The 12246-nt window shown below is 41.8% G+C and overlaps 1 protein-coding gene across 3 annotated transcripts in view; it reads right to left on the bottom strand.

Moving 5' to 3' along the window:
* Nucleotides 1-86: 86 nt before the first annotated feature.
* DOC2A (double C2 domain alpha) overlaps nucleotides 87-12246 on the bottom strand; it is a 31989-nt gene continuing 19829 nt past the window's right edge. For 2 of the 3 annotated variants that reach the window (XM_058182091.1, XM_058182093.1), the window contains 7 exons: nucleotides 8535-8644; nucleotides 7695-7821; nucleotides 6721-6780; nucleotides 5264-5421; nucleotides 4708-4789; nucleotides 4515-4611; nucleotides 87-3558 (listed from right to left, as the gene is read on the bottom strand). In XM_058182091.1, the coding sequence (XP_058038074.1) occupies nucleotides 3419-3558; nucleotides 4515-4611; nucleotides 4708-4789; nucleotides 5264-5421; nucleotides 6721-6780; nucleotides 7695-7821; nucleotides 8535-8644 (774 nt within the window). In that variant the 3' untranslated portion in view covers nucleotides 87-3418. The remainder of the gene's footprint in view (nucleotides 3559-4514; nucleotides 4612-4707; nucleotides 4790-5263; nucleotides 5422-6720; nucleotides 6781-7694; nucleotides 7822-8534; nucleotides 8645-12246) is intronic. The other variant, XM_058182092.1, reaches the window with a different exon arrangement.

Below are 12246 nucleotides of genomic sequence, written 5' to 3'. Positions count from 1 at the left end.
CTACACTCTTGTATTCCTTTTCTTCCCTGAAATCCCTGGGCTATTAACAGTTTGGTGAGATGTTCCCTGACCCTGTTGGGTGAAGTGCCATCATTTTACACACTGGTAAAGAAAAATCTACTTGAAATAATTAACATCAGTTGACGAGGTAGAGCTAAAATCTCTTGCTGCAAAACAAAGTTCCCGAGAATTCAAGGGATTGTAAAAAAAACCTGCTTCAGATCTACAGGCGGTCCTCGACTTAACAACCATTTGTTTATTGACCATTCAAAAGTTACTACGGTGTTGAAAAAAAATTACTTACAACGGGTCCTTCCACTTAAAACCATCACAGTCACATGATCAAAATTTGGGCACTTGGCAACTGGCAGGTATTTATGACAGTTCGTGTCCCAGAGTCACGTGACCACTGTTTGCAACTTTTTTGGTTAGTTTGCAACAAGCAATAGGGAAGCCAGATTCACTTAACAACTATGTAATTCACTTAATGACCACAGTGATTTGTTTTAATGCCTGCTTAACAACTACTTCACTTAGTGACAGATGTTCCGGGCTGAATTGTGGTTGTAAATTGAGGACCACCCATAGTCCATATGGGAAGAGAGCAATAACCAGGAGTTTTTCTACTACACATACAAATTGGACATCTATCACTTCTCACCCAACTTAAATGCAGTTAAACCCTCAAAATGCTTGCAACAGTTCTAGCTGTGCTGAAAACATCCCATATTTTGTAATTGCATTTTTAGTTTATTTTACCAGATGGTTTCTCCACAAGTTGCTACTTGTTGCAGTGCTTCATTATTTTTGCTACAGATATATATATATTTAATGCTGGTGGGAATACAGTAAGAAAGAGTCCTCTAGTAAAAATTGTAAGGAAAAAAAGAATAATCTTTTTATCAGTTGAAAGAAGAGAATATTTCTCAGGCCACATGGGTGAATCAGCTTTAAGAGAAACGAAAGCGCTCACTTTACTTGGCTGTGAAACAATTGTGTATAAACACAGATGGAAGATACTACCTCTCTTTCAGTTGATTCACATCTTACAAAGCAAACAGATTTGTCACTTGAGGACAGTGTGTCTCTTGGTGAACAGCTAGGCTGTTCCAGAGAGGAAGTGAGTGGTTTTAATTGAGGGGGTCCAAGATATTTTGGTCCCCGGGAAGAAAACTCAAGTGGTAATTCTCCCCCACCCTCCCCCTCATATAGTGATTAAAATAAGAATAAGCTAAATGGTAATTTCTGCATTTAACATTAATTTCTGCCTTGAATCATCAGCTTGGTTGCCTATGATAGACCACTTCAGGATAAAAGGAAGGCAGAATGTACTCTGTACATACGTCAGACCCTACAACTCTTGCTAATTTTAACAAACTCCTTCCCCAAACCAGGTTAGGATTGCCCCAAGCCTGTTCTGTAAACATATCATAGCCAATCTAGCTGTGTTTACATTCTAAACAAGGAACATCTAAAAAGGCACAATTGCAAGCAATTCCAGAGAGAGAAAAGTAGCAGATATTGAGAAAACCAGGTGGCTACGTGGAAAATGGCATTGAAGAAATTGCTGAACATTTTAGGAAGAAATACAGAATTACGGAAAGGCTCTAAGAAGAATAGTAGATAGTCAAAAAATGTAAGTGAATTGTAGAGATTATATTAGGGGAAGGAGAAAGAAATATTGGGCTTGCCACTTGATCGGTTAGAAAATACCTGCCCAATCCATTTGTATGAAGCAAAGTTACAGAAAACTTGATACAGAGGATGAGAGCATTTCTAGCGTGATTCTGTGGGCTGAATGAAGTGCCTGTTGACAGGTGTTCTCTAAACTGTTTTGAGAAAACATGGGGGGTGATTGTGGTGTCAGGAGATCCATAGGAGAAAAAAAGGGGAAAAAAACCAGTTTGCTGGAACAATATCAGGAACTCACTAAAACAATGAGAGAGTCCCCCGGCCTCCTGAGATGTGGCACATTGAAACCAGCAAGTCAAATTTGAGACTGATTCATACTAATTTTAATTATTTCCCCCAGTTTACTACCTTAATGGCACTTGGGAATTCTGTGATTGCTCCCCTATTGTGTTTAGATTGGCAAACGTGTTCAGTGTGGGTGAGCTCCCGCTGTTTGGTGCATTCAGGGCTGGGAAACTTCAAAAATCTCTCTGTAAAGCAGACATGAGATATGATGCTGCCAATTCTAACCATGTTTATTAATGGGAATGATAAAGTGATAAAATCCTTAATAAACTTGCAAGTTCTATAAAGTCTTCTGAATGATACGATTAAAACAGGGAAAACTTCCCTGAAACTACGAAGATGAAATTCAAAGAGACTAATGGTATAAATATAAGTAAGAAATACATGTTATCGATCACCAATTAAGCCTGAGGCAGCACTGTAATGGGGGCGCAAGAAAAGGTCATGTGAATTTCAAATGTGTTGGTAGACTTATACTTCACCCAAAACTGCAGTTCTTTATTCTGCGTTCCTCCATGTGCTATTCTAAACCTCTATCTCTACCCTCCTTTCAGGCTTGACATTTTTGGTCTCCCCCTCCCCAACTCTCAATGTGCCCAGAATCTTTTCAGATTTGAATAGCTTGCCAACATGAAGGAAAAAGCAGAGCGCTGAACTAAAAGCAAATAAAGAGGACAGTGTTGTTTTCTCTGACCCTCTTTTAGAAACAATAGAATGGACTGGGTGAAAGAGGATTGCTTGACACAGAAATAAAAAATAGATGCATAGCTTGAGCCAGCATGCATCTGAAGACAGCAACTTAATTAGAAGAACTGAGCCATATGGAAAATCAATGCAGACGCTTATTACTTTTTTTTATGGTGCAGAAATACTACAGTTAATTGCTTCTGACATTTCTAAGTTAAGAGGAACAAGAGCCCATGTGGAAAAAATAAGGGGAAAAAACCCAATATGGGGGACTTTAAAATAAAATTACTTCATCCTTTTGACCGGCTTGTTCCTTTCGAAAGGTTAAAAAAATATGTTTTGCAGCCAGCAATGATTTGTACAAAAGTAGAAGCGTTTCACAACCACTATTAGGCTACAAGGTGAGAGCAAAGAGCAGGGGGGAGAAAAAGACCGGAAGGGCAGAGGGATTATTTTTGATTTCACCCATTTGATGCTTGCTTGGGATATGTAGCAATTCCAATGGTTGCCCGTTGGGTGCCTCCTGCTCTCCAGCCCTTCTGCATCTGCCCCCAATCCCCCACACGTGGCCTTCCATCTACAGTAAGTGCCTCTCTAGAGCATAGCATAAATGGTTCCCCACGACAAGTAGTTTTGAAACGTGCAAACATCCTCGTGCAAAAGAGGGGCCTCTGGGTGCTGGGCCCCTCCGGTGGGTTTTTTTTGGCAGGCAGGCAAGATAGAAGGGTGATGTTCTATGGGGATCACGGGGGCCTCAAGGGCCAAAGGTGGAGGATTCTGGGAGCTCGTTGGTGAGGGTGTGCCAATGTTCCAGGCGGCAGTCAGAAGTCTGGAGGCACGAGAGCCAGTGTTGCCGGCACTCCCCACTGGCCCCTAATCCCAGGGTCACCCCACCTGCAACGAGACAAGAGGTTCTTGCAGTTTCTGAGCTGCTGGTTATGGAGTTGCCTTTTTCCTAGTCCTGTCATTGGGCAGGATCTCAGGGATATTGCAGTCCACCCCCACCCGGTGCAATCAATTAAAAATGTTTGTATAAAATGGAAGAGGAAGCTATGAAGTTTGGAAATCTCACCCTCAAATTCTCTTGAGAGATTCTGAGTATACATTAAAAACAATTTTTTTGTCTGAGTCTGCAAATACAGTCTCTGATTAACTGTTGGTTCTCCTGTTGGCTGGTGAAACATCCAGTAAAAAAAAATATTTTTAGCTCAAGCTGGAGCTGTGGAATTCTTGGTGACCTCTGAGCTTGGTTGTTTGCTTACAGTCGTGTTGTTACCCAACTAGGCAACATCATCGGATGAAATTTTACCCAACTGTCATCTGATGTTACCTAGTTTGGTAATGAAATATCTGCAAGCAAACAGCCAAGCTCAGAGAGCACCAAGGTCTCTACTGCACAATATCCTTTCTGTGACATTCTCCTGCCTTACTATCAGTGTAACTGTTAGGACTTCCCTTTTAACATCTTGAGAAGAATGCTGAGAACTTCCTGAATGAGCAAGAGACTCCTGGCTATCCCTGTAGACCAATAAAGGAGAATATCTGTAGCTCAGGTTTGAAATGAGGAGTCCTTGGTACTCTCTGAGCTTAGTTATTTTCTTGCAGACGTTTCATTACCCAAAGTAGGTAGCCTCATCAGTACTACCCATCATCAGCATCATTAGGTAACACCAGTGATGTTTGGGTAATGAAAGGTCTACAAGAAAACAACCAGGCTCAAGAAGCATCAAGGACCCTTCATGTCCTTGTAGAATTAAGGCTCAGGCTTTCAATCCAGATTAACACACCCAGTGTCTCCTAGACTACATGACCCTTCCCTAAAACTAGGTGATCTTCTTCCATCTTCTCACCAATGAAGTCATTTGATTTCCCAATATCGTAATCCCAAACGGTGATTTCCAAGGATTTATGGCCAAGTTCTGACTGTTCAATCTCATAGAAAAAGTCCTGCAATGGGGCAGATAAGTATTAAAAGTTAGGAAAGTTAGGGATTGCCTCATTCCCCCAATCACACAGTACTTTACTTGGCTCTCCTTTATTTACCTCATTGTACTCCGGGTTTAGAGTTTTCTTTTTCACAGTTGTTTTATGCTTTGATTTTTTCTCTTCATCCGGCTTCAGGTAGCTGCCGGAAGAGAGAAGAAGAGGGAACGGGAGAGTGGGAGATTAAGCCCGTACATAAAGATAGTTGTCCTCCTTCTTAGGAAAACAACCAGCCTGTGCAAGCGCTAAAGCACCACCATAAAAACTCAACAAGAAGTCATAAATCCAAAGCACCGAGAGAAAATGTGAAATGACTACAGCAAATGGGACATCTTCCGAACATTAATTCCAGGGTTATTAAAGTGAGTCTCTAAAAGCTTTCCTAAATGGGAACATTACACATGGTCTCTTGATCGACTGGAGGCTAAAGAAAAGAGCCTCTCTTGAGCCTAGGGCTTTCACGTCGGTAGCAGACACGGGAGAGACTAAATTACATCTCTTCCTTCCCTCCCCAAAACTCTAGACTTCTTCCCCCCCCCCCACCATCCTTAAGCATGGTTGATCTTAACCAAGGATTAGAACCCCTCTCTTCCCTTTGTATGTGTGCATTTCTCACGTTTTTACATAAGGGTCCGAGTAGCCGCATACATCCATAGCAGCTAAGTGGGCGCAGCGGAGAATAGACACCAGTAATCCATGACGTTCGGAGATGTATGTGAGGGCGAGCAGGATGCGACCCCTTTCTTCCAGGGCCCAGCCAGCTGGGGGTTCCAACTATGCAGTGGGGGAAAGGAAAGGCTATTGAATGCTTTTGTGTCAAATGCCCACCCTCCGGCCTTCCCAAACAAACTTTTGCAACTGGGTTCACATATCAGTATTTATTTTTTTAACCATGCCTTCCTGAATAAGCCACAATGGCCTAGCTTTGCATAAAGTGCTAGGTCACAATCCATGGTTTATGAAGCATCACAACTAAGTTCACAAACCAAGTAAAGCATTGTATGGGTTACTGCAGGGGTCCCACAGACACCACGACCTTCAAGGTGAGCAGAATGGTAAAACAAACTTTTATCAATAATTACATTTAATTTGTTATGATTCTTTTCATTTTCAAAATGATAATTTTGGTGGTGTCTATTGCTTGAAATATTTGCTGACCCCTGGCTTAGCTGGCTGTGTGAATTAGGCCTTAGTTAGGCCTTGGACATTTTGAGACCCAGGTGAAACGTTTAGAAGGCCTTGCATTCAGCCTTGGGCTTTTGAATTCCTTGAGCCCAGGGCAGCCTTCCCCATCTTAGCGTCTTCCAGCTGCTCTGAACTACATGCCACAGTGAGATATGGTTATGGTCTTGGACTAAGAGCAGGGAGACCCAGATTCCACCTCAACTACAGAAGCTCAGTGGATGACCCCAAGGTACCCCAAAGGTTTGTTGGAGGGGGGAACTGGGCAAGGGCATTCTGCATATACCCCTTGAACTCCTGAATAAAAATAGGTGGGAGATACATCTAAGGAATATTCCAGCCAGCAGAGTCAATAGTGATCCTAGCTGGGAACTGTAGTTCCCCCCACAGCTGGAAGGCATCAGATTTGGAAAACTGGACCTGGGATATCATCTCAACAGTGGGCTTTCTTTTGCCAATTATTGCTACAGTCTCTTCCTAACTTCTTGCTAGCCTTTTGCCCTTCTCAGGGACAGCCACCTCCAGCCCTCATCCTAATTTCATGTTGGGGGAGGGCCTGCTAGGGAAGAGGGTTGGGAGGGGAAATTGGGTGAGGGCCATCACATCGAGTACTTGGGTGTTGGAGGACCTGGGAGGAACTCTTGAGCAAGTGACAAGCTCAGATCGCTTCCATGGATGAGCTGTTTCTTTGCCAGTTGGCAAGGGAAGGAGAAGGGGAAAAAACAGACCAGTTTGGGGTCTGGTCCAGTCCTGCTACTTAGCAGGTAGTTTCCCCCAATGGAGCAACAACCCTTGGCAGGGAGTAGGTGGTCCATCCCCGACCTATCCTTCTGCTGAGGAATTTCAGGCGCTGTCTTTGGGGCAGGAGTAAGATGGGAGAAAAACTCTCACCTCTCTCAGATAGCAGGAGATTCCACGCAGGGCGGCAGTCATAGAAGAAGGGGATGCCAGCTGTTGTGATAGGAGAGAATTTAGCGAACTTTTAAACAAGGGCCCCAGAAAAGTCAAGGGGTGTAAAGGCCCCTTGGAGAAGTGCGGAAGAATGGGACAAATTGATGAAGAAATTTAATGGCAGGCCAAGTGAACCGATGTGTGTTTTGTATATGTGGCTCTCTATGGTGGTGGAAAAATTAGCCTACATTAATTTGCCCCTAGGAAAGCTGAATTCTATGAATGGCACTGAGTCTATAATGCAGATTTCCCTGATCTGATATGGAATGATGGTTTGCAGGACAACACATCTGGCTATGAAAGAGAAGTGTATGTGGTTTGGGTTGCTTGCCTATTTTTCTTTAGCCATTGGCAAGGGCTTGAGGTGATTTGTCTCCCAAAGAGTAAAAACCTGATTAATCATCTCTCTCACCCACCAGTTTTTGATTTTAAACCAGGCACAGTTATTCGTTTATGAAATAAATTGGCTCATAGATTGCTACGTGTGAGTCTCTTCTTGCCTTTGCATTGTTCTACTAGGAATATTTGATCATTTTAACTGGTGAAAAGGTAGAAATAATTGTGAAATGGAAATAAAAAGTAGGAGATTTGGGTTGGGGGAATGGGTGGGCAGGGGGAAATCTCACACAAGTTCTAGAGAAAGGCAGGATTTTAAGAGGGAGGGTAGCAGACAGCCAAAGTGACCAGCAAAGAAAAGTAACTATAGGTGTCTCTGAACTTCCAAGCCTCATTAATGAATCAAATGCAAAGAAAGTAACTATAGGTGTCTCTGAACTTCCAAGCCTCATTAATGAATCAAATGCAAAGAAAGTAACTATAGGTGTCTCTGAACTTCCAAGCTTCACTAATGAATCAAATACAAATAATTACCGAGTCATCGCAGGTTATACAACCTTCTTTGACTGAGCTCTCACCGGTTGTTGCCGTTCTAAACACAGGTTGAAGTGTCTCTTTTGGCCAGGGCGCAGGCGTCTCAGTGGCACCCGCGTCTCTCCGATGAACTCATTGTGGGTCAGTTTATCCTCATCACAGACAGTGATTCTGGAAGGCAGAAGCAGAGAGCAAGAATGGAGAATCACTTTGAGGGAAGAGAGCACAGGAGGGAAAGGGGGCAGTGGCATGAGATTTGAAGATATTCCAAGTGGTAAGGCCACACTTGGAATATTGCATTCAGTTTTGGTTGCCACGATGTAAAAAGGATGTTGAGACTCTAGAAAGAGTGCAGAGAAGAGCAACAAAGATGATTAGGGGACTGGAGGCTAAAACATATGAAGAACAGTTGCAGGAACTTGGTATGCCTAGTTTAATGAAAAGAAGAACTAGGGGAGACATGACAACAGTGTTCCAATATCTCAGGGGTTGCCACAAAGAAGAGGGAGTCAAACTATTCTCCAAAACACCTGAGGATAGAACAAGAAGCAATGGGTGGAAACTAATCAAGGAGAGAAGCAACCTAGAACTAAGGAGAAATTTCCTGACAGTTAGAACAATTAATCAGTGGAATGACTTGCCTGCAGAAGTTGTAAATGCTCCAACACTGGAAATTTTCAAGAAAATGTTGGATAGCCATTTGTCTGAAATGGTGTAGGGTTTCCTGCCTGGGCAGGGGGTTGGACTAGAAGACCTCCAAGGTCCCTTCCAACTCTGATATTATTATTATTATTATTATTATTATTATTATTATTATTATTATTATTATTATTATTATTATTATTATTATTATTATTAAGCAAGAAAGGTGGGGATTATCTTACCGCAGGGTTTTCCGAGCCATGTCCTCTGCGGTTATCCCATTGTAGATGAGGACCTCGTTCCACACAGGGTTCAGAGTGTTGTGCTGAGTGCGGGTCTTCAGTTTGTTGGCCTGAACAGAAAAAGGAATTGAAAGGGAAGAACAGAACTTTTGAGAAGTGCTACAGGTCGTCCTTGATTTACGACCATAACTGAGCCCAAAATTTCTGTTGCTAAGCAAGACAGTTGTCATGTGAATTTTGCCCCCGTTTATGGGATTTCTTGCCAGATCTGTTAAGTGAATCACTACATTTGTAGTTAGTAACCCGGTCATTAAGTGAATCTGGCTTCCCTATTGTCTTTCCTTGTCAGAAGATTGCAAATGATGATCATGTGACCACCCCCCAGGACTCTGCAACCATCATACATATGAACAGTCTCCAAGCATCTGAATTTTAATCATGTGACCATGAGGATGCTGCAACAGTCGTAAGCGTGAAAAAAAATTTTCAGCGCCCTTGTAACACTGAACAGTTACTAAATGGATGGTGATAAGTCGAGGACTAGTTGTACAGTAAAGCCTGAATCTGTTCCCTGTCTTGAGTATTGGGAAACCAGGATATAAATGGATTTGCAATGCTTTTCTGTCTTCATCCTACTAAACTGTTAAGACTCAGGTAGTTCTTGACTTACAGTTGTAATGGAGCTGGTCCATCACAGTCATAAGTTGTGATAGTCAAAAAATATGACTGACACAATTTCACAAACTTTTTTGTGTTAGTCGGTAAGTGAATGTAGCAATCATAAAGTGTCTGCTGTAGTTAAACTGCAGCTTTTAAACAAACCAATGGCTCACTATGGACACAGTTTTGTCAAAAAACGAAAGTTTTCAGCAAAACCATCAGAAAATGTGGTCCCATGATTGAATGATGCTGCAAATGGCTGTTAAGTGCAGTTGGGTTGCTGAGCTCTCTCATGTTATGTCATCCTTTCAGAAATATTTCCTTACCAGATTGTTGACTGGCAGAGCTCCCAATGTTCTAGAAAAGTTACTAAAAATTCAGGGAGAAATTCAGAAATATATCTGCCTTGAAAGTAGCTCATGTTAAGGACAGTACTTTGTATCACCTGTGCTAAACATTTGAGAAGATAAAAAAAATAATTACAGGTTTCGTTTAGAAAATTTTAAAAGTTGATTTATTCTGCAAACTTTTTTTTTTTAAGGACTACAGGTAGTCCTCAACTTAAAACCACAATTGAGTCCAAAAGGACTCAGAAAGTTGCAAAAAGTAATCACATGACCCTGGGACACTGCAACCATCATAAATATGAATCAGTTGCCAAGCATTGAATTTTGATCACATGATCATGGGGATGCTGTAAAGGTTGTAACTGTGAAAAACAGTAAGTCACATTTTTCAGTGCTGTTGTAACTTTGAATGGTCACGAAATGAACTGTTGTAAGTCAAGAACTGCCTGTATTAGATAAAGAAATGGGGGGAAATGGAACTTTGTTGCTATACATGTTGACGGCTGCAAGAATTTTATACATCCAGAAATGGAAAGAAGTGTTAACTCCCTCTTTAGTGGAATGGATTGAAAAGATGATGGAACAGGTGGAGATGGCGAAGTTGACTGTGCTAATTAGGGATAAGAATGTAAATAGTTTTGTGGTTACTTGGAAACCGTTTTTGGACTTTCTGTGTGAAAGAGGAAAATAAAATAAAATGTTGGCTTTGGGGTTTTGACAATCAAGTGGGTTATTGCTATAGAAATGGCTACTTATGACTGTATGACTGTAACTTTGTTGCTGGCAATCCTTATGATTTATATTGATATATTGACCATCAATTGTGTTGTAAATGTTGTACTTTGATGAACGTATCTTTTCTTTTATGTACACTGAGAGAATATGCACCAAGACAAATTCCTTGTGTGTCCAATCACACTTGGCCAATAAAAAAATCTATTCTATTCTAATAGTTACTATTTGGTTTAGTTAAATGTTGATATTATCACTTACTAACTGGATACCTGGGGAAAAAGTGACCATTTTTCACACTTATGACCATTGTAGCATCCCCATGGTCTTGACAGACTCTCATTGTCATCATCACCAACAAAGTATATCTGGAGAAACGAAGGCTGCTGCTGAGGCCCTGCCATAACACTCCGTATCCTGTGGTAGACCTGCCCCTGCACTTTGAATTGTTGGCATAAAATTTCCCTCCTTCACCTCTCTGGCTCCAAAAGACGTCATTTGGAAGCATCCATTGTACTTCCGGGCAGCAGAAAGACAGTCTTTCCCCTTTAACTGGTGTTACAGTAGAAGGAACAGATTTGTCTGAACTGAGGAGGTCGGGGTAAGAAGTGAGTTGGGGCTGGGACACTATGCAGGAGAAATTCAGTTCACAATCCAGTTCACAATCCAGTTCACAATTAGTGGTGGTCGGTGATTGAAACATATAAGGGGATATCTCTCCCGCCACCTTGAGTCCGGAAGCAGTTCCATAGGTGGAAGGCATTATGGTGAGGTAGCGACGTTTAGTACTGTAAGGAGCCCCAGACCTTCCCTGAGTGAAGGAGTGGAACGTCTGCCCGTTTGAACGGAGGGAACGGAATGTGAGGCAAGTGGCAGTTGGAACTTTTCAGTTGGGGAGGGGGAGTAGAACGTCTAACTCCTTAGCATCAGAGCTTATTAATATACTCTAGATGAATATACTCTAGATGAAATACTAGTGATCTGATGGTCATTTCGAAAAATCCTTTGTTAGCGAGCATCTAGAAGCCAAGAGGAACATCCATGCCAAATTTCAAGTTAGTAGGCTTTACCATACTGGAGATTTCGTGACGAGTGAGTGGATTATATATATATATATGTATGTATGTATGTATGTATATATATATATATATATGTGTGTGTGTGTATGTATGTGTGTGTGTGTGTGTGTGTGTGTGTGTGTGTATATATATGTTTTCTGAGGTTTTCGCGGGTGTTTGTATGTAGGTCTTTGGTTATTCAGGTTTTCTCCCGCCTAAAATTGGAAGTGTCTTGGCGACGTTTCGACGAAGTCTCATTCGTCATCTTCAGGCTTCAGCTTCGTGCTTCTGGGAGCAAAACAGCTCCCAGAAGCACGAAGCTGAAGCCTGAAGATGACGACGAGATTGTCGAAACGTCGCCAAGACACTTCCAATTTTACGCGGGAGAAAACCCAAATAACCAAAGACCTACATATATATATATATATATTCGTAGGTTTTCATGGGTATAGGTATATAGGTCTTGGCATTTTCGGGTCTTTTCCTGTGTAAGGTTGAGAGTATCTTGGCGACGTTTCGACGAGGTCTCACTCATCATCTTCAGGCTAGTGTCTTCGGCTTCATGCTTCTCGAGCTCGAGATATATATTGTATATATTATATTATGCATCTTATTGTACCAAAAAAAAAGTCATAAGTTACTGCTTCTTGTTTCTTTTTTCATTTCTTTTCTCCCTCTCTCAATCTCCTCTATCCCTTTCCTTTTCCTTTCCCCCCATTGTAAATATTTCCTTGTCCACTGGGCACAGTTCTCATCTCTATTTCTCAGCCGAGGGAGCCAGCGTTGTCTGAATTTTTTTCCATGTTCATGTGGCCAGCGTGACTATTTGCCAAAGGCACACAGAATGCTGTTTAACCTCCCACCAAAGTTGTATCTATTAATCTACTCACATTTGCATGCTTTCGAACTGCTAAG

The sequence above is a fragment of the Ahaetulla prasina genome, chromosome 4, assembly GCF_028640845.1.
Source record: "Ahaetulla prasina isolate Xishuangbanna chromosome 4, ASM2864084v1, whole genome shotgun sequence".
Lineage (NCBI taxonomy): Eukaryota > Metazoa > Chordata > Lepidosauria > Squamata > Colubridae > Ahaetulla > Ahaetulla prasina.
Note: the sequence above shows the minus strand (reverse complement) of the source record. Positions and strands in the feature narration are given on the sequence as shown.